Here is a 26,158-nt window from a genome sequence, read left to right as displayed (position 1 = left end):
CGGCACAGATCTGTGTGCCTTACAAACTGAGAGGTAATTCCCCACAGGGAAGTGTATTTCCTGGAGAAAATCACCTTCCTGAATCTTGGTCCCTTAAGAAGACTGACAAATGGAACAGCCGTGCCATGTGAGTTTCCTCACAATACGATAATGGACTGTCTGAGCATGAGATTGAGCTATCTTTAGTCTGCGTTCTTCGTTAATGTCACTTGTGAACTCATTTTATGATTTTCCAAATTATGTATGCAATTCATTGAATTGTGTCACTTTCCAAAATATATTACACTACGGAAAAACTTGCAACGTCAGATGGCATTTACTATTGGCAGCGCCTCATGAACAATAATGGCAGATTTTAAACAGAGGTGGTCTATTTAAAAGGCGGTCCTGCACCATCTGGGAAAGTGTCATTAAAATTATTTGGAATTCTAACAGGTATACATATATTATAGACCTCTCAAACATACAGCTTTGTCAACAAAATGTTTTGAAAAGAATTATAGAGGATAAGTACCATCATGATGAAATCGTTTATCAAGCTCTTAAAAAAGTAAATCCATACATTTTGGTTATATGGTTTGTTTAATTCATGTTATAAGCATTTATAAATGAATGAAAATGTAAGATAAACAATAAAAAGCACAATTCAAAAGCTTAATGAAAGCTGAAAAGTTGGGGGGAAAAAATCAACAATTAATGTTAAATCGTACACAAATCACATTGGAAAATGAATTTAATTTATTTTACTCTTAGTTTTAGTTCTATGAAAATGGGAGGACATATAAAATTACATACTTCCCCTTTATATGACTATTCCACAGATGTCAATCCTTATTTTCTTTATCACAGCACTGACACCCATATTGACATAAATGAAACCTAGTTAATATTCCCCAAAAGACTCCTTGTTTACCCGTTTCCTTATCTGACTCAGCTATGTCAGTCTATAGCAATTCACTAATGCAAAGGTCTCGCTCTACGCAGGTGGCTTAACTCATTTATAAACTCCTCCTGAAAAGATTATTTAGGAGAGAGAGAGAGAGAGAGAGAGAGAGAGAGAGAGAGAGAGAGAGAGAGAGAGAGAGAGAGAGAGAGAGAGAGAGAGAGAGAGAGAGAGAGAGGAGTATTCCCCAAGGGGAGACTGTAAATATCCTGCCATAGCCATTCTATTATGTTAAAAGAGAAAGTCTCCAGGGCCACACAATGTGCTCGGGTCCCTGTGTTATGAAGAAGACTCCTGGGATCCCTCTGCCCTTTGGAGTCATCCACATGCACCAAACAAGCTCAATAACAAAGCACAGCGAAAAAAGAGATCATAACCATGCTATCTATTTATTTCTCATAAGCTTTCACAGATAATAAAAGAGCAGCTTCTCTGTACGTTTAATTAAAATTGCTTGAGGGGATGTGAACACCACATAAACACAGGGGTCTATTCCACTGTTGTTCAGCTGATACGTTTTAACACCAGGGTGTTGATACTTGGCAGAAGACTTCACTAAAGAGATGAGAAGCTTAATCTTCTCAATATTAATTCAATAAGGTTGTAAAAGGACAACACTCAAACCACTGATTTCATTTCTGCATCACACAGAGCTCATTGAGGAGACGCTGGCAAAATGAATAGCCTGATGCTAAATAGATATCTAACAGTAATGTTATCACATATTGATTTATCTCTAAAAACTGCCAGGCTTCTTTCCATCCATTCCATGGGTTATTGATGCGCCTTTGCACTATAAATAAAATTCATACTTCATCTGTGTGGCCATAACACATATACGCACACACACACACACACACACACACACACACACACACAATATAATTATATATAGTATAATATATCTCATAGATATATCATTCTAATATGCATTTGATTTGGTGCTCAAGACTTTCTTCTTATCAATTTTGAAATACAATGCTGTTCTATTGAACTTTCTATTCATCAAAGTATCCTGACAAAACAATGTATCATGTTTTCACAAAAAAATATTAAGCACTAAGCAGAAAAAAACCCCATTATTAATAACTGAGCAGCAAATCATCATTATTAGAATGATTTAATGAATTAGAATGATTTGTCACATGATTAAGGATCATGTGACACTGAAGACTGGAATATCTTTGCATTCACAAGAATAAATTACATTTGAAAATGTATTAAAATAGAGTTTTTTTTTATTGTTATTTTATTTAATATTTTTAATCAAATAAATGCAGCCTTGGTGAAACATTAATTAAAAAATAATCCAAACTTTTGACCCACCCTGTATATATTTATCACTAGGCCAATATTACATATTTCATAATTTTATTATATTTTTATAATTCCAGGGAGGCCACAAATAATTTCCTTTCCAAAGATCCGTATCATTCTTTTGAAGTGTATCCCAAATGGTATACTTGAAGGGCAACCATGCATTTTATACATCGTTAAAAAGATTTTGTTATGTTTTGTTTTGTTGTTTAATCCATCAGAATAGTGAAAGGTCAAGCCATCCACCTGGTCCACATTTCTCTTATAAATCACACAAGATTCACTGTGTGATTCACTCTTTGTTGCACTGCCTCACCTCTCATCTCCATAATTCATAAAAATAGTCACTCATGTGATGGGCAGAGTTATCAGTTCCTCTCTTTCTGTGTCTGCATCTCTTTCCCTCCAATAGTGCCCTCATGTCTTTTACCAGTCTACATGTCCACCACTCCAATTACTGCTGGCCTTCTGAAAAAGATGACCGCACCATCACCACTGGCGGACACTTGACATGATGCCGTTCCTCGCCCCAAAATAATAATAGAATACACAAGTGGGCAGCGAGGCGGGTTTCCAATTAACCTCCAACCGCCCTCAACGGCGGAATCATGGTGAATTCTAATCCGCAAGATGAAGTGTAAAAAGCTCTAGACTTTCTGACAGACTAATCCACCTTCTAGGGGGAGTAAAAGGGCATATAGTGGTCTACATATTACAGACCTTTTAAGAGATCGCTTTTCACACCTGCACACCTGCACACAAGGCGGAGTGAAGCAGCTGTACATCACAGCACTGTTGAGTATTTTGATTTGTGAGGGAACATGTTTGTCATCTACTGACAGTTTTGGCCTGTCCCTTCATCAATCAAACCATGGGTGTGCAGAACAACAGAATGTGATGTTGATTAAGACAGCTTCTCAAAGAGAACAGAAAGACAGAGGGCAGTGAGGTATAGAGGACATAGAAAAAGGTGATGTGAAACAGTAGAACTGACACAAGTCTGCAAATTACAAGCTCAACCATTCGACTCGGTTACCGAAGTTACTGTAAGAAAAGAAAATAGATAAAACTTTTAGTCTCCTTGTTACACGTTACATGTAGTTACTATAGTAATAACAATACATTTTGCATAATTACATGCAACTAACCCTAAAACAAACCCTAATCCTAAACCTAGTAAGTACATATAGTTAATGAATATTAATCAGTACTTAGATGTTTAATTACACTGTAACAATAAGGACACCTTGATCTAAATGTTATTATTATTATCATTATAAACTATTTACAATATTTCCTAAAAGCACATAAATACATATTACAAAAATATATTACAGAAAAAGCAAACTACACTTACAGAAATTATAGTCCATTGCACTGCCTGATTCATTTTTTGCACTGCCTCACTCATCCTCATACTTCTTAAAACTAGTCACTATAAAAAAAAAAAATATGAATGTCAAAAAAAAAAAAAAAAAAGATGTCAAAAGAATTTCAAAATATTTATGACATGCTGCTATAGCTTTCAGCTTGACAGTCTAATGATTGATGATTTGAGTATTCTCCTATTATGCTTTTGTTCCCTCTTTTGTTTTGATTAGTGCTGTTAAAAAATAAATAAATAAAAATCATTCTTCCAGTGATGGTCCGCAGCAGGCGAGCTAGAGATAAAATAATTACTAAATTAATGCAAACATTAGGCCTTTATTTAGTCTGGGTGGCTCTTGAATTAGGTTCATTCAATTATCTTGAATGAATTAGGCTGTCTGCTACCACTTCACCCCCTGTCTCTGATTGGCACAGGTATTAATTAGGCAATAATGATGATATGAATGGATGCACTTTTGTTCCTAACCGAACTAGAAGGCATGCAGCTGACCCCCCGAGCCTACTATGAGAAACATGGCCATCTCCAGTGATTATATATAGGTGCTGTTTGTCTGTCGGACTGATAGACATACTGAACCATATCCAGAGGGGTGAGAACTGAACGGGACCCCACACAAATTACCCTCGCCAAAACCTTGTCAGGGCTAGTCAAAACATTCCAGCTAAATACTACCATTGTTCAATATACATTTTACTACCCTCCACAAATAGGGACATCAAGCAGGATCGGCCAGACATGGTTGCTTGTGAAATAAGAGCCGCGGGGGAACCGCGGGCATCTCCTTGGCACAGAGGGTGATTAAAACATCCGGTATATAATGATGTGGCCAATGAAATATCATCACCCTGCCTTAGAAAGAGAGTGAATGTGTGTGAGCCAGTCTCTATTATTATTTCTGTGTGCGAGTGTGTGTGGAAAGAGAGAAGCCGTAAAAAGCAATGAAGAGGAAAATGATCTATAAATCTAAAGTCCCTAAAATGGCATGAACTCCTCTGGTATATGACTGCGCCCAGGCTACATTTCTCTTACAAATGTTGATTAAATTACTTTAATTGACCACAGTGCTTGAATAATGCAATTCAACATAGAACATTCAGAATTTAATACACTCTTTGATTGAATGTAGGGAATTAATAAATGTAATTAAGTTCTGAGTTAAGTTCCCATTTTGTACAACAGAAAGTGATACAAATGCAATTGAACATTCAATCATTGTCAAAAAATAGAAATATATAGAAATATATACAGTATATATATATATATATATATATATATATATATATATTTGGGTTTAACTATTCCAAAATTCTTACCAACTTACAAAGAACACAAGAAACAGATCTCAATATAATATTAATATAAACGCATTACTGTGCATGATTTTGCACATTTAAAACCACTGATTCGACCAATAAGGTTTCATTAGTTAATTTTAGTTGATGTCTTTACTAACATTAACAATTATAGCAATACATTTGATTGAGCATTTATTAATCTTTATTAATGTTATTTAATAAAAACAACTGCTCAAAGTTCATGTTGGGTCAGGTCAAATAAATATTTCCAAATAAAACTTTTTTTAAAGTATTTTTCACTGTTAGTTCACGTTAACAAATTTGTTAACCAAAGGAACCTTATTGTTCAGTGAACGTCACCACTTTTTAAATTATTATTATTATTTCACCTTTTTCACGTTTGTAAATATTTTCAATGTAACGTTACATTTTTACTCATCATTGATGTAAATCAATATAAACTAATACATGCACACATATTATATAACAGAGCACCTTCATTAAGTTACAGTGTATGGTTTAATACAAAGTGTGCAAGTGTATTTCGAACATGGCTGCTGATATTGTACTCACTGGGCACTCGGTTAATAGCTCGAAGAGGTCGTAATACTCTGACCGTTCGGACAGCAGAGAAACTAACATTCTGCAGGTTGAGAGAGTATTCCAGCATCCTGTAAACACACAAACAAAAAGAGTTTAAACTTTTAATAAAGCAAGATACAGTATGTGAATATATGCATTCACTAATGAGGGCACATGAATTTTATTGGAATTTTTAATACCACCTAAAGTGAAAAATCAATTTGATTTTCAAGCTGATGAACATCCTCTATATTTATCCTTTACTATGGCAGAATAGCATAAAATGGCAGCAATATTTTCAAATAAACACTGACAGCCCAGACACATTAGTGGCGTGTTTTCTGCCGAACTGCCAACGCCATACTGTAGATCAATCGAAAGTTATCAGGATTCATCAAACAATTACACTGAATCGTTTTCAATTAGGTCAAAGAGAGGTGGAAGGAAGGTTAATGTAGAGCTTTCGCAAACAAACACATGCACAGCTGCTCCACACATGTGAACTTCGGAGTGAGGCACATAAAAGAATTGCATGTTTTTGTAGAAAATAAACAAAGTGTGTGTCTCTATGTGCCTGTGAGCTTGCAACCGTGTAATTGCAAACCCAATAACTGTTTCTGGCCGTACAGCAACTTAAAATGCACTATATTAGTACAGTATACGTATCAAGTTTATAAGCAAAGCTGATGCTGATAAGCATACGCGCATGTTAATGAGGGTCCTCGTGGTCACGTGACTTGCTTAGATTAAAGCTGCGTGATCTGGGGTGTTTCTCCATCCTCTCAAATATGGATCGAGTGAAGTCGGTGACGTGCAAACAGTGCGAGCCCCATTAGCCAAGCAGGGCAGTGAGGAAATGTGTTCTGACTTTGTTGCTCCTGAAATGTGCAGAACAGCTTTGAAGGCACTGATTGGGCTTGATGGAAACCAGCTGGCAACTGGACTGCAAAAATAATAACACTGGTGACTAAGACTAAAATTTGAAGGAATGAGAACGAAGAAAACACGAAAATATCAAAAGAGAAGGGGAAAACACAAAGTGGATAGGAAGAAAGGACAGATTTCAGAGAGAGGGATAAGAGGCATAGAGAGAGAGACTCTAAGGACAAAATGCCTGTAAAGAAGGAGAGAGACAGGACATGCGTGAGGACACTCGACAAAAATGTCCCAGAGGGACGCAGGATGCGTCTAAACAAGGTGGACGTGTGTAAATGTGATATCGTCAACAAGTCTATTACTTCTTTCATACACGCATATGAATCACTAATATGGCTGCTCGCAAACACAAACAAAAAGTGAAGTGTCAGGCCTGGGCGTTTGTCCAGTCAGCACCTAGACTTCTCTTCTGTTATCTGTTTGTGTTTGGCACGGTCGTGGTGAAGGATGACACACCTTCCCAGAATCCCTCTGTTTCTTGACAACATTGTCCCACAATCAACAACGGCTCCATGCTGCGTATACAATGCCAGTTGCGAGGTCACTATAATAGGAAAAGTATGAGCGAGTCAAGGGTCTCGGATCCAAAACAAATGTGGCCTTCCTCATCCATAAGAAATCCGCTCGATTCGATCTCCGGCTGCACCCGAGAGAGCTAGCGTGCTGTTGTGTCTTGTTTGAACAGCTACACAACAGACTATTGAAAGGACTGAAAGACATTTAAATTCCTGCAGCATTAGAAATACCAGCTCTTTTGGGACGTACTGCATTTCATACGTTATATTGTTCTGTATGATCAATGCAAGATTGGTTGGTTTATGGAAAAAACAGCTGCAACCGAGAATATGCTGCATTTCAGATGCTTTATGCTTCTCTTTTTCTCGCTCTCTTTCCATCCTCTCCAAGTCCCTTGTGGTCTTCAAAGCAGCCGTCCTGGCTTCAGTTCAATCAGAGCTTGGTGTCTTCCACCACCTGGCAGGTTAATGAGGCGAGTTTCAGAGGAGGTTCACTTCCGAACAATCAGCTCTCCATTAAGATAGAGAAGGAAGATACCCCTAACAACACACGCACACATACGCTGTCCTCACTTTCCTTCTCAGTCTGTCCACGTGAATCTAATTCTTTGTCTTATTTCTGTTATGTCATTTTAGACCATCTACAAATGAATTTAAACAGTGCATATGTATGACAATTAAAGACTAACACAGTTTAGCATGTTAGCAACAGTTTTGTTTGTTTGTTTGACAAAAAAAAAAAAAAAACCTGTTTTCAACTGTGATAAAAAAAGTAATTTTTCCACACTAAATATCAACATATTAGAATGATTGTGGCACTGAATACAGGAGTAATGGCTGCTGAAAACTCAAACTCAAATCAAATGACTAAATTACATTTTAAATTTGAAATAATTATTTAAAGTTGTAATAATATTCACAATATTACGGTTTTGACATTTGGCCAAATAAATATATCTTTAGTGAACATAAGAGAATACCTTACCAACAGTAGTGTACATAGAAATGCATTCGTCTCCAGTTTAGCTAAGTTTCATAAACTTTTAAATGACTAGCAAATAGATTGCCTCAGAGCAAACAGTTTTGGACAAAAAGCTAAAAGAAATTATATTTTGATTCCACGGGGCTTGTCTAGTTATCTCACCTCACAAACAGATATAGACAGAGAGATTCAAACATACAATACTTCTCTTCAGTTTTATATTTCTGTCTTGTGCTTTTCTATATATTTCTCTCTTAACAAGCTCTCAGACACAATTGCCGTCAGGGGTGCTCTTCTGTTTTTATGGGACGGGACTGATTGATTTACTGCGGTCGGAACAGGATAATCTGCCCCTAGCCTCGGATTCAGAACAGCAAAATGACAAGTTTCTTTCTCAAATAAGTGTTCTTCAAAACAATACCTCAACACCTAAGCCAAACAAGTGACTTTATCCAAAGAGAAACAATGTCTGAGAAAGAAAATAGTGCCTTTCCCACCATTTTAATGAGAAATGAAGTCAGGATTTTGTTCTTTCCTTCTTTTTTCCTACCTATCTATCCCCTTGACTGTATATACTGTATACTATGTCAACACTGACCCACTCTGGGGCCCAGGGTCGCTGTTTTAGAACAATTATCATAATGGAAGTTAATGCAGACGTATAACTCGAATAGATGAAGAGGAAACCTGATTTGCTCTGTGCGCCTCAGCGAAAGAGCGTTCTTCTGATGGGTCGAAAAATAAATGAATAAGGGGGACCTGCAACAGGCTTTTTTCTTGAGGAAACATTTGATAACCTTTGTTCGTATTGCTTTGTCCTTGTCTCGTCCTATTCACCTCATGTTGTTTTAAATCTGTATGATTGCTTTCTTCCGTGGAATACAAAAGGTGGTTAATGACAAACTCTACTGAGCAATACAATTACAGTTTGTATGAGTCTTTCAAGCTTCAAAAAACACGCAAAAGCAATGTTAAGGCATCATAAAAAGTCACGTGGAATTAACATGAGTGAGTGCATGATTTTAGGGTGTACTGTCATTTTATTATTTCTAAGCTTTTGCTTCACCAAATCCTGCTACAAAAAGGTCAGTAAAAAGTAAATGTTTTTGCTGTCCTTTCTTTTCAGGTTAAAAAATAGATCTCGACCTGATGGATGTGTGTAAGCTCTCAGCCATCTGCTAGTACCTGTGAATGACTGCGTTATCAGTTCCAGGCGTCTCCATATACAAATATGAGATGAAGAACTCCTAAGATGAAAGTGCTGGATGCTGTCCAGTGTCATCAACAGTCTCCCAGCCAAAAAGCATTCCTGAAGCCTCCTATACCAAGACACGGAATTCTCATTCCGACACAGGGAGACTCCATTAGCACTGCCGATGTGGGTCATGACCTGTTCAGGAGCTTTTCAATTTAGAGCAGACTTGCCTCTAAACTCTATTCTCAGTTGTTAGAAAAGAAAAAAATAAACTTCAGCTATTGTTGAAGGTTTTGAGTGATGGGCTTGTGAAAGCTTCTAAAGAAGTCCAACTGAGCATGTTCTGGTGGCAATCACATAGAAGACAGTAACTGTCAGCTTTCTTGACATGAATGATGACAATTAAGTTGACAGGTTGTGCTAGCCTTAGAACTATTGACTTGACCAGAAACTGACAGCTGTCTACATGAAACAGAATACATGCCAGGTCAAACAACCCAGAAGGAAAGTAAATTATCATAATTTTCTCACCAAGACTTTCATTTGAAAAGGCCATCATGGGAAAGACAAAAAGATTCTTCAAATAACACACTAAGGTATGGCTCTCAGGTCGGCTTGCTGGGTTTAACCGAAAATAAGCAGTGAGTTTCCATGAGTAGAGGAATCATTCTCAGAGACCTGTCAGAGTCAGAAGACAGAGACCTGCAATGCTTCCAGGCAGACTATCAGAACCTTTACTACCTTTCTTCGGCAAAGAGCAAACCTAAGTGAGAGAAAGGGAGGGGAAAGGGGGAAGAGGATGAGGAAGAGGAAAACGAGGAGAAGGGGGTATAGATGTGGAAGCAGAAGTGCATGTAAAAATGGAAGAAGAATACAAAATGAAGTAGATGTGGATGTGAATGTGGAAGTGGAAGATGAAAAAAGAATGATGTGAAAGGGAAGGGAAGGGAAGGGAAGGGAAGGGGAAGAGGAAGAGGAAGGGAAGGGAAGGGAAGGGAAGGGAAGGGAAGGGAAGGGAAGGGAAGGGAAGGGAAGGGAAGGGAAGGGAAGGGAAGGGAAGGGAAGGGAAGGGAAGGGGAATAGGAAGAGGAAGAGGAAGAGGAAGGGAAGAGGAAGGGAAGGGAAGGGAAGGGAAGGGAAGAGGAAGGGAAGGGAAGGGAAGGGAAGGGAAGGGAAGGGAAGGGAAGGGAAGGGAAGGGAAGGGAAGGGAAGGGAAGGGAAGGGAAGGGAAGGGAAGGGAAGGGAAGGGAAGAGGAAGAGGAAGGGAAGGGAAGGGAAGGGAAGGGAAGGGAAGGGAAGGGAAGAGGAAGAGGAAGAGAAGGGAAGGGAAGAGGAAGAGGAAGAGGAAGAGAAGGGAAGAAGAAGAGGAAGAGGGTGTGGAAGAGGCTGTAGAATAAATAGAATGAGAAAGAGGAAGGTGAAGAGAGAAGATTAAGACTATTGGGCCTGGTCTTGACGGTGAAGCTTCCATACTAAACATAAATCACAAGGTTCTCTTACGAGAGGTACTCTCGTACTGCGTAATATCTTACGCTAGGGGAAATCTCTTTTCCGCGAGATACTGAAGCCAAAAAATTATCCTTAATTTTGAAATAATGTAAAACGCGTTGCGGCAGCATGCAGACATAGGCGAGACAGCTCGCGCGCCTATTGGCTGCCCTGCGGCAACTGCAGCAGCCTATCGATAAGGCCCTATCGTGACGTCATCACCAATGGGGGCGCTTCGCGCCCCATACGTCACGTCCCGCCGAAACGGGCGTGGCCTGGGGCTATAAATATAACATCGAAAGGCTAGCTTACCGATTTTTCATCTCTTCAGCGGAGCTCACGCATCGCTGGATCCAGAGAGAAGAAGCCGCGCCGTGGAAACAGCATTTCAGCGGGACGAGTTCGGTACCTGGAGTCGCTGGCCGCGCCGCCTTCAACCACCGTTCCTGCTACGCTATCCGGCGTTATATCCTTTCATTGCTTTGTGTGTGTTCGCCGCCGCGACTCACACTCCCTTTCTAAAAGAGCAGAGCGTCTTTTTCAAGATGTCTCGTCCATCCTGTGGCTCGTGCCGAGCCCCACTCAGCGACGGGGACCGCCATGTCATCTGCGTTTCCTGCCTGGGTGAAGGACATGCGGCTCTAGCGCTCGCTGACGGCGGATGCCCTCACTGCGAGCTTATGCCTATGGCGACTCTGAGGACTCGCATGGCAACTTTCCACGAGCCTGCACCCCCCGCTTCGACGCCGCGCCGTAAAAAGCGCCGTGCTCAGCGGATCCCTGAGCCTCCCACCGAGAAAAGCTCGCCGGTGCGCCTGCCAGCTTCGCCGTCTGCTTCTCTCGAGTCTCTCACTCCCGGACAGTGGCCGCCGCTGGCCGCCGCTTCCGCCGGAGATGACAAGGAAGAAGCGGCAGTTTTCGAGGAGGACAACTGCTCTATCCTGGCTTCGGACAGCGAGGATTGGGCGAGCTCTGTGGACCTCGCCCCTTCTTCTGCCCGCGAGTCGTCAGGAAAACGGGCCAGCATTGAAGCTGAGCTGATGCGTCTGCTCACACAGGCCACAGAGAGCCTCGGCCTCGAGTGGTCCGCGCCCGCCGAGCCTACACGCAACCGTCTGGACGGCTGTTTTCTGCAAGGGGACCGCGTTTCCACGCCCTCAAGACCCGCCCCGTTTCTTCCTGAGCTTCATGAAGAACTGGCAAAGTCTTGGAGCGCCCCTTTTTCAGCCAGGCTACGTTCCTCTGCTTCGGCGGCATTCTCCGTGGTGGACGGTGCCAAAGACAGAGGATACCTCGCTCTCCCTCTAGTGGAGGAGGCGGTAGCAGCCCATCTTTGCCCGCCCTCTGCTGGACGGCGGACTAAGACGGCGCTACCTTCAAAAGCCTGCCGCGCTACTTCCACCCTGCACAGTCGCGCTTACACCGCCGCTGGGCAGGCTGCATCAGCGCTACACACTATGGCCACTCTCCAGATCTTCCAAGCTAACCTTCTCCGAAAGCTGGACGAGGAAGGCACGGAAGCAATCAACGTGGCGGATTTAAGGAGCGCTACGGACCTCGCACTCCGCGCTACGAAATCCGCTGCACAGGCCATAGGGCGGAACATGGCCTCTCTCACCGTTGCTGAGAGACACCTCTGGCTGACGCTTTCAGAAATGCCGGACTCGGAGCGCTCTGTGTTCCTCGACGCCCCCGTTTCTGCTACTGGCCTCTTTGGATCGTCCGTCAAAGATTTCGCGGACAGATTCGCTGAGGTACAAAAGACGTCGCAGGCCATGAAGCACTTTTTGCCAAAGCGCTCTAGCTCCGCATCAGGCCGCTCTAAACAGCCGTCTGCTCGCAGCTCGCAGCCACCGCCCCCCGCCGCCGCTTCACAGCGTCGACAGGCCCGGGACCAGAGACCACGCTCTCGCTCTGCCGGCCGCCGCCCCCCACAGCGTGGGACTCGGCCGAAGGTTGAGATGAAGCCCGAGGCCTCAAAGTCTTCCTAGCCAGCTTAGGAAAACGACGGTGTTCAAGCCCCGCTGCGGCCGGGTTTCCACCAAAACTTCCCGCTCGTCCAGTTCCATTACATGCGACTGTTCCAGTGTACTCTGCAGTAAACAAGTCGGTTGCATTACCCGCTTGCCTGTACACAAACGCCGTTTTCACGGCGACCCAGATAAATCCTGTAAAGAGCGTATTTTCTGGTATTCCGGCCACGGCCGACGGTGTTATGAGTGTAGTAAAAATGCCCACTGCCCAGTGCCCATTCCTACACACAGACACAGCCCGCCCCACAGGGCTCGCGCACATAAAATCGACTCATGTCGATTGCGCACAGAATGTAGTGAACGTGCCCACGTCCCAGTGCCCACAAACACTACACGCTGCATGTCTCTTGGTTTCTGTAAAAACGAAACCAACACACATACAACCGACTCAGGTCGATGGTGTTTTCAGTGCAAATGTGCCCGCTGTCCTGCGCCCACATTCACTCACAGACATGACGAATCCCTCGGTTTCCCCCACGCTCGCCGTCTCTCAGCTACCTGCCGTGAGAGAGCCGAGCGCGGGCGAACCGCCCGCTGTGATCAAAACACTCCCCGCCTCGAGCGCTGCAAATGCGGTGTCTATAATACAGCATACCGAAGCTCCCCGGTCGCCACTATGTCACGACCAGAGCTCCAATCTCATTCAACCCTTAGCTATGCACGCACATGCGTGGGCAAAGCTTCCCGGTGTATCAGAATGGGTGCTGAACATTATAAAAAGAGGCTATTCGCTACAGTTCGCTCGACGTCCCCGCCGTTGTGCGGTGCGAGTCGAAACCACGGTAGAAAAGGAAGTAGCAAGTGTACTTCGTACCGAAATTGCGAAGCTGTTGAGCAAAGGGGCAATAGAGCCTTTATCTCAAGCTCAGAGCGAAGGGGGGCTATACAGCAGATATTTTCTGGTTCCGAAAAAAGACGGGGGTCTCAGACCCATTCTAGATCTAAGACAACTGAACGTAGCGCTTTCAAAACGCAGGTTCAGAATGCTCACAACCAAGAAAATCCTCGCGCAAATTCGCCACGGGGACTGGTTTGTGTCAATAGATCTGAAAGACGCGTATTTCCAAATACAAATAGCGTCACGTCACAGGCGATTTTTGAGATTCGCCTTCGAGGGCCAGGCTTATCAATACACAGTCCTACCGTTTGGCCTGTCCCTAGCACCCCGTACATTCACGAAGTGCATGGACGCAGCCCTCGCTCCCCTGAAACTTCGGGGAATGCGAGTTTTGAACTACTTGGACGATTGGCTGGTTCTAGCTCAGTCACATACGGAGCTCATAGAACACAGAACCATTTTACTCGAACATCTCGAGAATCTGGGTCTCAAAGTCAACTGGGCGAAAAGTTCACTGTCTCCCAGTCAGAGAATATCTTTCCTGGGCACAGAACTGGACTCGCTGTCAATGACAGCTCAAATATCGCTACAGCGCAGATTGACTATTCAGCGCATGACAGAAACCTTCCGCCGCGGCACTATAGTCCCGCTAAAGAAGTTTCAAAGGATGCTCGGTCTCATGGCAGCAGCATCCACAGTTCTCCAGCTGGGTCTGCTTCGCATGCGCCCACTGCAGTTCTGGCTACAAGCGCAAGTACCGCGTCGAGCATGGACTTCAGGTCTCTTTCGTCTCAAGGTCGATCAGGAATGCGTCTCAGCACTGATACCCTGGAGAGCGACCGACTGGTACCAGTCAGGTGTAAGCCTGGGGACTTCCTCGAGTGTGAAGGTGGTGTCCACGGACGCCTCCACCTCGGGATGGGGAGCACTGCTCGAGGGCAGACCGTTTTTTGGCCAGTGGTCAGAACGGGAAAAGCTTCTGCACATAAACTGCCTGGAAATGATGGCAGTCGACAACGCGCTGAGGCGCTTTCGTCCCCAAATAGCAGGACACCACGTCTTGGTCCGCTCGGACAACATGTCAGTGGTAGCCTACATAAATCGCCAGGGAGGCATCACATCCCGAAACCTATACAGGTTAGCGAAACGCCTCCTGGTATGGGCTCAGCACAATTTGCGCTCGCTCAGAGCAGCGCATGTGCCTGGCCACCTGAATGTGGGACCAGACAGACTGTCCAGGAACAATGTTCCAGCAGGAGAATGGTCACTGCATCCGCAGACAGTCCAACTGCTGTGGCAGACATTCGGCAGAGCAAAGATAGACCTGTTTGCGTCTCAAGAAAACGCTCACTGCCCGGAATTTTTCTCAAAGAGCAGGGATGCGCTGGCCCACGTCTGGCCCCGCTGCCCGCTCTATGCCTTTCCCCCCATCACGCTCCTACCTCAGGTATTAGAGCGGATCAGGGAAAGCAGATGCTCAGTGTTACTGGTTGCTCAGTGTTACTGGTTGCTCCGTTCTGGAAGAACCAGGCTTGGTTCCCAGTTCTTATGCAGCTGACGAGCACTGCCCCATGGCCAATACCAGTGAGGAGGGACCTCCTCTCTCAAGCCAGGGGCTCGATCTGGCATCCTCGCCCGGAGCTTTGGTCCCTACATGCGTGGGCCATCAACGGGTACCCTCTGATATCCCAGAGGGAGTGTTAAACACGATCATGCAGGCTAGAGCTCCCTCTACGAGACGGCTCTATTCCTCAAAATGGTCAGTGTTCTCCAGCTGGTGCACAGCACGCGGCTTTTCACCCCTGGACTGTGGAGTGACGGAGGTTCTCTCCTTCCTACAAGAGCTACTGGATGAAGGCAGAGCCCCATCCACGCTCAAAGTCTATGTGGCGGCTATAGCAGCGTTTTCCAAACCAACGCTTGGTCAGTCACTAGGAAGGAACGATCTGGTCATTCGGTTCCTTAGAGGAGCTAAGAGGTTAAATCCTCCCAGACCTCCCTCAGTCCCCATATGGGACCTTTCTACGGTCTTGGAGGCCATGAAGGGTGCCCCATTTGAGCCTATCCAGTCAGTAGATATCAAACACTTGTCTTTCAAAACGGTGTTTCTTCTGGCTCTCGCTTCAGTGAAGCGCATAGGGGACTTACAAGCGCTCTCAGTGAGCGCGACGTGTATGGAGTTTGGGCCAAATGACTCGAAAGTCATACTCAAACCAAGGCACGGGTACGTCCCTAAATCCCTCAATACACCGTTCAGGGCCCAGGTAATTTCCCTGTCTGCCCTGCCGGTCTCTAACGAGGAGAAGGACGCCAGCTTCCTTTGCCCAGTCAGGGCGCTAAGGGCTTATGTGTCCCGCACGTCTGTTTTCAGACAGACGGAGCAGCTCTTTGTTTCACTCTACGGACGTTCTAAGGGACTCGCCGTTTCGAAACAGAGCCTATCCAGATGGATAGTCGATGCTATAGCGCTGGCTTACACCTCTAAGGGCTTGCAGTGCCCATTGGGTGTCAGAGCGCACTCCACGAGAGGCGTGGCCTCGTCGTGGGCTTGGTCTAGTGGGATTGCCTTGCAAGATATCTGTATGGCGGCAGGCTGGGCCTCCCCGTCTACATTTATAAGGTTTTATAACCTAGAGGTTCCCGCTCTGCAAGCTAAGCTGCTTTCAGTCTAGAAATCGGTACTGTCTGCCCCGAGTACGTCCGGCCCAGAATACCAAAATAGCGCGAGCAACGCTCGTTTAGATCGCGCAGCTCTATGGGCAATGTGTAAGACCCACTATATTCATCAGTCCAGGCCGGGGTCGCCCTGACTGAGTAAATACCATCACTATAACTGTTCTTATAGGATGCTGCATTACAGGAATGATGCTATTCTAGCCACTCTTCCTGGGCTCTCTGTGAGTCACTTATGATCATGTACTACATGAGCCCGGGCACCTGCCCTTGGGACTTTGGTGCTGGATCATAGCATGCACGGCGTTTTACACTGTTTCCCCTAGCGTAAGATATTACGCAGTACGAGAGTACCTCTCGTAAGAGAACGTACTCGGTTACTAACGTAACCTCGGTTCTCTCTAGAGAGGAAACGAGTACTGCGTATCTTGCCGTGCCTGCGCACGCTCCGGTTCGCTCCGGCGATGAAAAACCGGTAAGCTAGCCTTTCGATGCTATATTTATAGCCCCAGGCCACGCCCGTTTCGGCGGGACGTGACGTATGGGGCGCGAAGCGCCCCCATTGGTGATGACGTCACGATAGGGCCTTATCGATAGGCTGCTGCAGTTGCCGCAGGGCAGCCAATAGGCGCGCGAGCTGTCTCGCCTATGTCTGCATGCTGCCGCAACGCGTTTTACATTATTTCAAAATTAAGGATAATTTTTTGGCTTCAGTATCTCGCGGAAAAGAGATTTCCCCTAGCGTAAGATATTACGCAGTACTCGTTTCCTCTCTAGAGAGAACCGAGGTTACGTTAGTAACCGAGTACGTTTTCCAGTAAAATATATTTAAGCAAAAATGAAAATACCAAATTTGTCTTGTGTTCTTTTCCTGTCTAGGCCAAAGTTTTGTGCAGCCCTGTAGTAGAGAGAAAATGCATGAGAAAATAATGCCTGAAATAATAACATATTGGTTCCTTGTCAAAGTATGCAATATTTGGTAGAGCATTATGGAAAAAGTCATAAAACTCACTTCCATCAAGGTTATGGCAAAGTACGCTAGAAGAAATTCAAAAAATGCCTTTATACCCAATCTCTTGTTAAAAATCATAAAAGTTTTTCTGTCTCATAGAGCATTTAAAAAGCATTGAAACGATCGCTGAAGACACTGTCGCAATCCCTGTAGAAGCCCTGTGGATTTGGGAAGTGTGTGAAGACTGGATGGGAAAAGGGCAGACTAATTTAAAAGTGATTCAGCAGAAGTTGCCAAACCGCTGCGGGTGTCTGAAACTGATACTTCGTCTTGGTGGGCTGTATCGAGGGTCTGCATTCTCTAAGGGTTTGCTTTGAAAGATTGAGAAGTGAGAAGGCTCGCCTCAATGTCTCTGCAGATGAGACACAGAAAGACATTCGATCCAGAGCACAGCAGCCAAGATCTTTAGACTTCTATAAGCTCTCTGGCTCACCTCAGATAGAAAAGAACACAATATTCAGCAAAACAATGTCTCCGTGAAGGGGGGTTTGGGAACCAAACCATCCAGTTGAACCACCAGCACCAATTTATTCACTTAGTAAGCAGGCTAAAATGAGTTTTAGACTTGTGATTTATTGGAGTCAGAATGTTCTCCCAAAAGAAAATGAAAAAAAATCACTAAATGTTAACCTTTAAACTGAAACAAACCGTTCATATAAACCATGCCTCCAAGTTCTCTGGCTTATAATTAATTACTCTTTTTATGTTACTTTAGTTGCCAATTTTTGCCAAAGCCTCAAAAAATCAATTAAACAGAGACATTACAAACAAATATTGTGGCGCTGCCATGATTTTGACAAGGTAGGCTTCTACACTGGTACCAAAAAGTTCCAAGCACTGCTGTTTTTGGACATATTATACCACTGTATTTTTTGGACATACCACAGTAGTGGAAGTATCTTGGAGTATCATGTAAATACCATTTCAGAATCATGGCATATATCGAAAACCATGGCAAACCACATGCGTACCATATAGTACTCAGTACTTTTTTGTAAAGCCAATAACCAAACATTTGCCAGATTCTTCAGAAGGTACCACAAATTATCAAACTGCTGAGGACCGTAAGATGATGTAGACTGTCGCGAATTACCAAAGGATTTGATGGTAAGTATTTCATCTGGAGACATTTCAAACACCCAGTGAGAAATAAGTTTAAGCCAGAAATGGAGCAAGCCAGCAGTCTGTCACTCTTGTATGATTATCTTGTGGACACACTTTGGCTGATGTCTCTTGAATGTGCTTCCATATGCTCCGTATGCTGGGCTGATTTCCATCTCAACAAAGAATCCTGTGAGATTACCAACAAGACACATGAGGTTATGTCAGAGGTAGTAAAGCTGGCAATAAAGCCCATGCTGCCATTCAGTCGGGACTGACATTTTCATGGAATGGTAAAGGGGAGTCCTTGTGTTTTCTCGAAAGCACACATCATGCCAAGTCATGCCGTGTGTGTGTGTGTGTGTGTGTGTGTGTGTGTGTGTGTGTGTGTGTGTGTGTACGCGCTATGGTTAACAACCTGCAAATCTTTGTTCACTAAGATGCCTGTCTCTTCTGACCTTTGCAAACATTTGTATATCTTTATTAGTGATGCACATTTTCTTTACTATATTTCCCAGGGTACACATTTACACAGCTAACTGTGCGTCTCATTGTTTTATAGTGTTTACAAGTCCATGTTTATTGATCAGTGCTTCACATTAAAGTGGTTCACACAACAGCATGAACAGAAGAGATTCACACATACACATAAACAAAAGTGATCACTGATCAAGTGATTATTCGGACATTCACAAAGACACACTAAGGAATTAGGTATCGACAGCTAACCATGTGTGACGTGACTCATTCAGAAGAATAAGGTGATAATAGGAACAAGCTGTATCCCAATTATGTCATTATTTACTTTATACATTTTATTTCTTCTGGTGAACTTAAAAGGAGATAAAAAAAAAAAAAAGAATTGTCATGTAGCTCTTTAATTTCCACAAGATGACAGTTCATAGCAACCATGTCTATCTAGCTGCAAGACAGACAGACAGACAGACAGATTTTCACTCAAAGAAAAGTTTGAGTAAAGTCATTGTAGAAGGACTCACCCAGCCAACACAATGAAGAAATCTAGCCGATTCCAGGTGTCTCCAAGGTAAGACTTTTTCCCAAAGATGCCCAGTGCAACCATCTTGATTACCATCTCCACGGCAAAAAAAGCAAAGATGAAATCATCAAAGTCCTGGGGGGGAAGAGAGAAATATCCAAAGGGTTAGAAAAAGCTTAATATGCTGCACTGGCCAATTCAGAGCTTGCAAAAATGTTCTTTTCTTCATTGGGAGACTCATGCTATATTAAGGACAACTTATAAATAAAGAAATAAACTCTCCAAAGGCATATGCAGATGAATATTAAATTTCCACTTTGATGTCACAGCATGGTGTGTGTGTCCATGAGCTGAAGGCTTTAAGCCTTGACTCATCCTTACATGGTAAGTGTGAGTGGGCACAAACAGCCAACTCAACCAAGTCTTTACCCACAAATCCTGCACTAGTCCTCCGCTTATGTTACTCAAAATGTGTTTTACATTAAAAGAAAAAAAAACTTTGTGTAATATATATAGAGAGAGACACTGATCTGCAATAAGGAGCTTGTAGTATGAATACAAAATACAGCATTAAGAGAGAAAAGGACACATTTCTGGACATTATGAAGTAAATGCCTTATTAAACATTTAGATGCAAAAAGCTCAGTCAGAGTCAGTTGTTGAGTAAAGACCATAAAGGCTGGGTCGTTGACACATCAACGGCCATGCAAACTCAGACAGAGACCCTTGTTTCCTCAAGGTTGACTGTCACTGAAAGACACCTGGGCATTCTCAGCCAGAGAGGACATTAGTCAAAGCTTTTAAGTGAGGGATTCCCTCCAGCCAAAGCTCTTGCACTCTGATAATGCAGGGAATGTTAATTAAGCCGCAGTGGAGAGAATTTACTGTCGCGCTGGATATTATTCAGAGCCAAGCACTAATGTATTACCTCATCCCTGATCTGCTTGTATTCTACATAGTGGACATTTGGGTTATAGAGTACTACAGTTATTGCCAATTCAAAGTTAATGGTAACACACGACACATCCATAAACAATACTGTCAGGATGAGGATGAGGGGAGAATCTGTGAGACTTCATTTTACATCAATGGTTTGAGGGAGGAGACTGTCTATTCAGACAGAGATTGATCTCCTAAGACTATGCCCTAATGTTCTCTAATTGTCTGCCTTAATGTGAACATATGGTGAACACATAAACACAAAATAATAATAATTTCACTACTAATAACAAAAATATCCTGTACATTAACTCTACTCAACATAAGTGAAAGTGAAAGTGAAAGTGACACGTGACGGCCAAGTATGGTAACCCATACTTGGAATTTGACCTCTGCATTTAACCCATCCAAGTTAATGAACACACATTAGGAGCAGAGTAGTGAGTAGTTAACACACAGACACTGCAAACGTGGATACACACACCCAGAGCAGCGGGCAGCCTTTGTGTGGCGCCCGGGGAGCGATTAGGGGTTAGGTGCCTTGCTCAAGGGCACCTCAGTCATTTCCCACCGGCTCTGGAATCGAACCAGCAACCTTTGGGTTACCAGTTCAACTCCCTAACCACTAGGCCATGACTGCCCCCAAACATAAGGATGTTTTACATATTTCCAGTCAGGCTATACTATTACTATTTCTGGCAGTGTAATAATTTATTTTTTCCACAAAACGTGTGATATCACTCTATATCAGCACAGCTGTGATTCAGCCATAGGCATATATAAACTGTGTTTTACATGTTTTTCATTAAACGCTTTCTTCAAAAATAATTGCAAGGTTTTTATTTTACGGCATTAGCTAATAGCTCGATGACAGCTATAAATTCATAATCAAACTTTCTAAGCCAGCTAGAAAATTTAACATTAGTGACATTATTGAAGTGACCTTAGTATTTTTGGCAGTATAAGCAAAAATATATGAATATAAAAAAAAAATGTATGTTTTTGAATAAAAATTCAACATAAAATATCTATACAAATAAAATAAAATAAAGTATAATATTTTAGAAAATGTGTTTTATAAAGCTTTATAGTAAATTTACAGTAATAGCTTACAGCTATACTCGATGACAGCTATGAATGCATAAATACACTTATCTAAACCAGCTAGAAAACATAACCTTAGTAATCACAAGTTATCTTTGTGACAATACCATAGCGACCTCAATATATTTGGCAGCGCAAGAATTTTTTATTTTTTTTGCAAAAAACATTATACTGTACATAATAAACATATTAAATCTATTTTATTATTGTTTTGTGTATTCATTTATTTTTCATTGTGTTGCCAAAAATGCACATTTAAAAAAATAAAAAATAAAATGTAGTTTATAAAAATGGACAAACAAACAAATATTAAAACTGGCATAATTTGCAAATTGTTTAAATAAATAAATAAATAAATAAACATAAGATTAAGTGAAAAAATTCTGATAATTCTGATGCCCAGAACTCCCTGCATTATTGATTGATCTTGACCCCAATACTTCAAGAGAGATGGATCCATCTCATAAGTATTGTGTATATGAAACAACAGTGACTGTTAAATTATATATGTGTTTTGTTCACAGTCCATGTAGAGCTCTTGGCTTGCACAGCTCTACAAATCTCTGCGGGCCCTTCTACGTTTCAACAGCTCCCTCCAAAGATAAACGATGCGGACCAGGGGAACCCCTCGACAAAACACTCCCAGGGTCTCTCCACAGAGCCAGAAAGCAGAGCTTAGGGGTTAAATATTCTCTCCGGTGCTTTTTCACCCTCACACACACACACACACACCCCCTACACACTATATGAATATCTTCCTCTTTATACTTCCCTGTCTCTCATCTCCTTTGTTTCAGAGAGCCTCTTCCCATATTCCTCCTCCCCTCCTTTTTCTCACCACATATCATCCACCCATTTCTATTTAATACATGTCATCCTTCTCTTTCATATTTCTGGGGAAGCATTCAAAAATAGCTTGCAGAAAGAGTCAGTCTCATCCGCGCGTGTGGAAGCGAGGGTGTTTGTGCTTGTGCGGTGATCTTTTGCCACTGAATAAATCTTCTCATGGTATCCTCTTTGTTGCACAAATAGCTGAGTGGTGTATTGTCTGCGCTGTGAGAAGGTTATTCTAGTGCAACTGATGGCCTTTTTCTCTGGGAAGGAAAAAAAAACAATTCTTTAAATCCAGAACTTCTTCAGACTATCCGTCCACCCCCACAAACACACACACAAAGAGAGGAGGAAGCTGCAACACATATTCACCGAGGGTAAACAAAAATATATTCTGTGTTCTTCTTACTAATTCATCTAATTCATGTGTGCAGAGAGCAGTTGCTATGCCGATGACATCATGGAGTCTAGAAGGAAAGTGAAGAGACGTGTACAATGCAGCAGGAAAACACCAATCAACACACTACCATAAATCAACACAATAATGCATATGTAGTCTCTGATATAGGTTGGTGATATATGCTGCTTTCACTAAACATTTAAAGATGTAGTTCACTCTAAAAAAAAATATTCTACCATCATTTACTTACTCACATGTCTTTCATGAGTTTCATTCTGTGTTATTTTCTTTCTTCCATCAAACATATTAGAGTTTGGTCACATTAGCGATATTTCAGCAACATTTTGTGGGCAAAAAGTGGTCCATTGTCAATAGCGTAGCTATGTCTGAAGCACTGCTCCCACACACGCCACATTCAAAACAGACAGCTTTCTATCAGTTAGAGTGGCAGTTCACGTGACCAACTTGAACATGAACAAAATCTGAATGTGGAACATTTTCGACCTCCTGCAAAACTCCCGAGCATGCGAATTCCTAATGAAATGGCTGAATTTCATAGATAATGAAATTACACATTACACATTCGGTAAATGTGACCTTTAAGCAGAATGTTCATGCTGCATTTTTGTATACAATGAAAGTAAATGGTGACCAGAAGTCTTAAAGGTCAAATACCAACAAAAAGCACCATGAACATGTAAAAGTGGTTCATAAGACTCGTCCACCACATTAAAAATCTTCTAAAGCCATTGGATAGATTGCATGTTGAACAGACCAAAAAGTTTTTCCCCCTCGTAGCTCTTAAATATTTCATGTGATTTTAATGTGCATATTCAAATGTGCCTCAGTGCAATTGGTTACAAAACCAATACACATGACAACCAATTGACAGTTGGTATATCTGACTTCAAATACAATGCGACAAGTTTTGACACAACGCATTTGAATGTGCAAGTGAGATATACAATGAAAGAAGATTTTTGGTGGGTAACGACTTAAATTTAATGTCATAAGGCTAAAAAGACACCAAAAATGTGTGCCAAGTTTTGTAGATTAGTGTATTTTGTCGATCAGGAATGTCAAAGATGTGATGTACTGTAATTTGGTAAAAGTTGCCGTTGGTTGCCGTCTATCGGAGCAGTATGAATCAGCCTACACAAATCTATAATAACGGTAAGTCTTCAGAGGTTTTGGGGAAATAGCTCATGCGTTGTTTATGGACTAGTTTTAAGGTGCTTTTTAGCACCTGGTCACCATTCAGTTTTATGAGAACAGCTCAGGCTGGGTTTACACTTGCCATTAACATGCGAACAAACAGATCGGATCATCAGCCAATCAGGGAACGCCGCAATTACATTTGTTCACATCCAGTGGCTTCTGTATCTGAATAAATAATTGTCTTTCTGTTTCCCGCACAATATTTAAATTAGGTCAGTAATAGGCCTTTACCACGGGAGAGTTCGAAAGGTAGAAGCTTTAAATGGTCTAGTGGCGTAAAACAACTTTCCTTTAGACTTTATCAATGGCAGTGCCCATATATAGCACAGGATTTTTTTGTGATTTATTCATGTACAGTCGATCACAAATATTTATTCTAGCATGTTCTATGTGGACAAAATCTGGATACAGAATGCATGTTAATGCCAAGTGTAAACGTAGACATTCGTCAACACATCTCCATGGAAGAAATAAAGTCATATACTTTTGGAATTATATGAGGGTAAACTTTCTTTTTGTGTGTGTGAAATATTAAAGTAGATGTTTTGAAGAATGTTTTTGTCAACACAATGAAAGTCAATGGGGATTAAAACAACACTGGACTAAATTGAACTATCATTGTAAGAAGTCATATTTGATGTTTTTCAATGACATATATTTTTCAAAATATCTTCATTTGTGTTATACATTTATATTTACATTACATTTTACACATATATATATATAGATACAGGAGAAAGAAAGTCATCTGTGTTTAGAATTATATGTAGGTGACTACATTTTGACCGGAAATAAAAACTGCCAAAACTGCAGAGAAAAAAAAAGAGGAAAGCACTGAAGAAATAAATGATAATGTGTTGTGTGGGCAGAAGAGAAGGGGCACAGAGAGAAAGAGAGAGATAGCAGGAATGCTCCCCGGCTTTATTGTATTTCCCTGAATTCCATTATTCCACCATGGGCGTTCTTTTCGAGCTCATGCCGAGGGCTAACCTGAGTCACGTCAGCTATGGAGCCCAGGCGTGTCTCCCTGACAGTGATGGGAGCTGATTGTATGTCTTTGTAAATTTCCTGATGACCAGGTTTGCAATCTTATTTCTGGCAAAGCACACTAATTCCCATATGGCAAGAGGGAGAGTGATTTGATAGAGCAGTTGGAGAAGATAATCGTTATGAAATCTCAGATCTCAATGATGAAACGGCCCAGGCCATTTCTTTCCGATGAGAAGCAGGGAGGGGAACGATCCAAACGCTCTGGGGTTTAGCTGGGCTAGGCTATCATTCAGAAAAATACAAGTTTACAAAATAAAAATCAAACAAAGAAATTGATCTGTGCTCATTAAATTCAAATGAAAACTTAGCATTATCCATGGAAATAAATCAATCTCACTCAGGCATTTTAGAGAGTAAAAGATGATGGTTCCTGGAAAATCTTAGCAAGAAAGTTCCTCTAAATCCCAAATTTTCAGGACCGCATACTACTCCTACTATTTCTGATATAGAAAGATTTGGTAAAAGTATAAGAGCATGCAGTTACAAATTCAGCAACAAACTACTTTTTGTAATGTCAATTTGATGCTTTTCTAATTTAACACAATAATGAATATCTTAATCTCTTAATTTGGTGTGCAATTAATTTGTGATTAATTAGATTAATAGATTAATTAATATCTATGAATTAATATCTATACACACACACACACACACACACACACACACACACACACACACACACACACAAGTACACTACCACAGATACAAAATATAATAGCCTTTTGAGAGATTATGTGCACTAGACAATTATTTCTTCAGGTAATTTGCCAAGAGTATGTCAATATTGATTTAAAAATCCAGTCTAGAGGCAAGCCACTGTACAGTTGATAGATGATTTATGTGACAGTATGCCTTTGAAAAGAATATTTTAATCACGTCTCACAGGCACTCTGTACAGTGAACTTGACCCGCTGTCACAATGTAAAGATCACAGATTAGTATCATTCATTACAGCAACCATTAGCTTAATAACTCAGAAATAAGAGGTGATTCACCTCATGTCACAATCAGTCACATTGTATTCTGAAGTGCCTGATTTCAATGACTGCCTGGATGAGTGGCTGTGAAGTTGTGTTTTAAGCACTTCATTTAATGTGGTTAAATCCTCTCTAGGGCTGGGCCTTTTCAGGCTCATTTGTTTTTATATAGCCCTCCAAATGCTTATGACACCCCCATAGCCTTAGAGGAATCACATAGAACAGTGAGAAAGAGAGATTGAACGTGTTATATAACTTTCTGAGAGCCAGGGAAAAAAAAGTTTTAGGAAGTTAGAATTGTCTTCACTTGACAGTATATGGAACATAAAATACATCTGATAA

The 26,158-nt window shown here is 41.9% G+C and overlaps 1 protein-coding gene across 8 annotated transcripts in view; it reads right to left on the bottom strand.

Moving 5' to 3' along the window:
- Positions 1 to 26,158, bottom strand: part of cacna1g (calcium channel, voltage-dependent, T type, alpha 1G subunit) — a 218,992-nt gene that overhangs the window by 100,600 nt on the left and 92,234 nt on the right. For all 8 annotated transcript variants that reach the window (XM_082151200.1, XM_082151199.1, XM_082151204.1 and 5 more), the window contains exons 4-5: positions 19,299 to 19,432; positions 5,519 to 5,616 (exon numbers count right to left, since the gene is read on the bottom strand). In XM_082151200.1, coding sequence (XP_082007326.1) covers positions 5,519 to 5,616; positions 19,299 to 19,432 — 232 coding nt within the window. The remainder of the gene's footprint in view (positions 1 to 5,518; positions 5,617 to 19,298; positions 19,433 to 26,158) is intronic.

Source organism: Leuciscus leuciscus (genome assembly GCF_965113295.1).
Source record: "Leuciscus leuciscus genome assembly, chromosome: 21".
NCBI classification, from domain to species: domain Eukaryota; kingdom Metazoa; phylum Chordata; class Actinopteri; order Cypriniformes; family Leuciscidae; genus Leuciscus; species Leuciscus leuciscus.
This window is presented reverse-complemented; position numbering and strand designations above follow the sequence as displayed.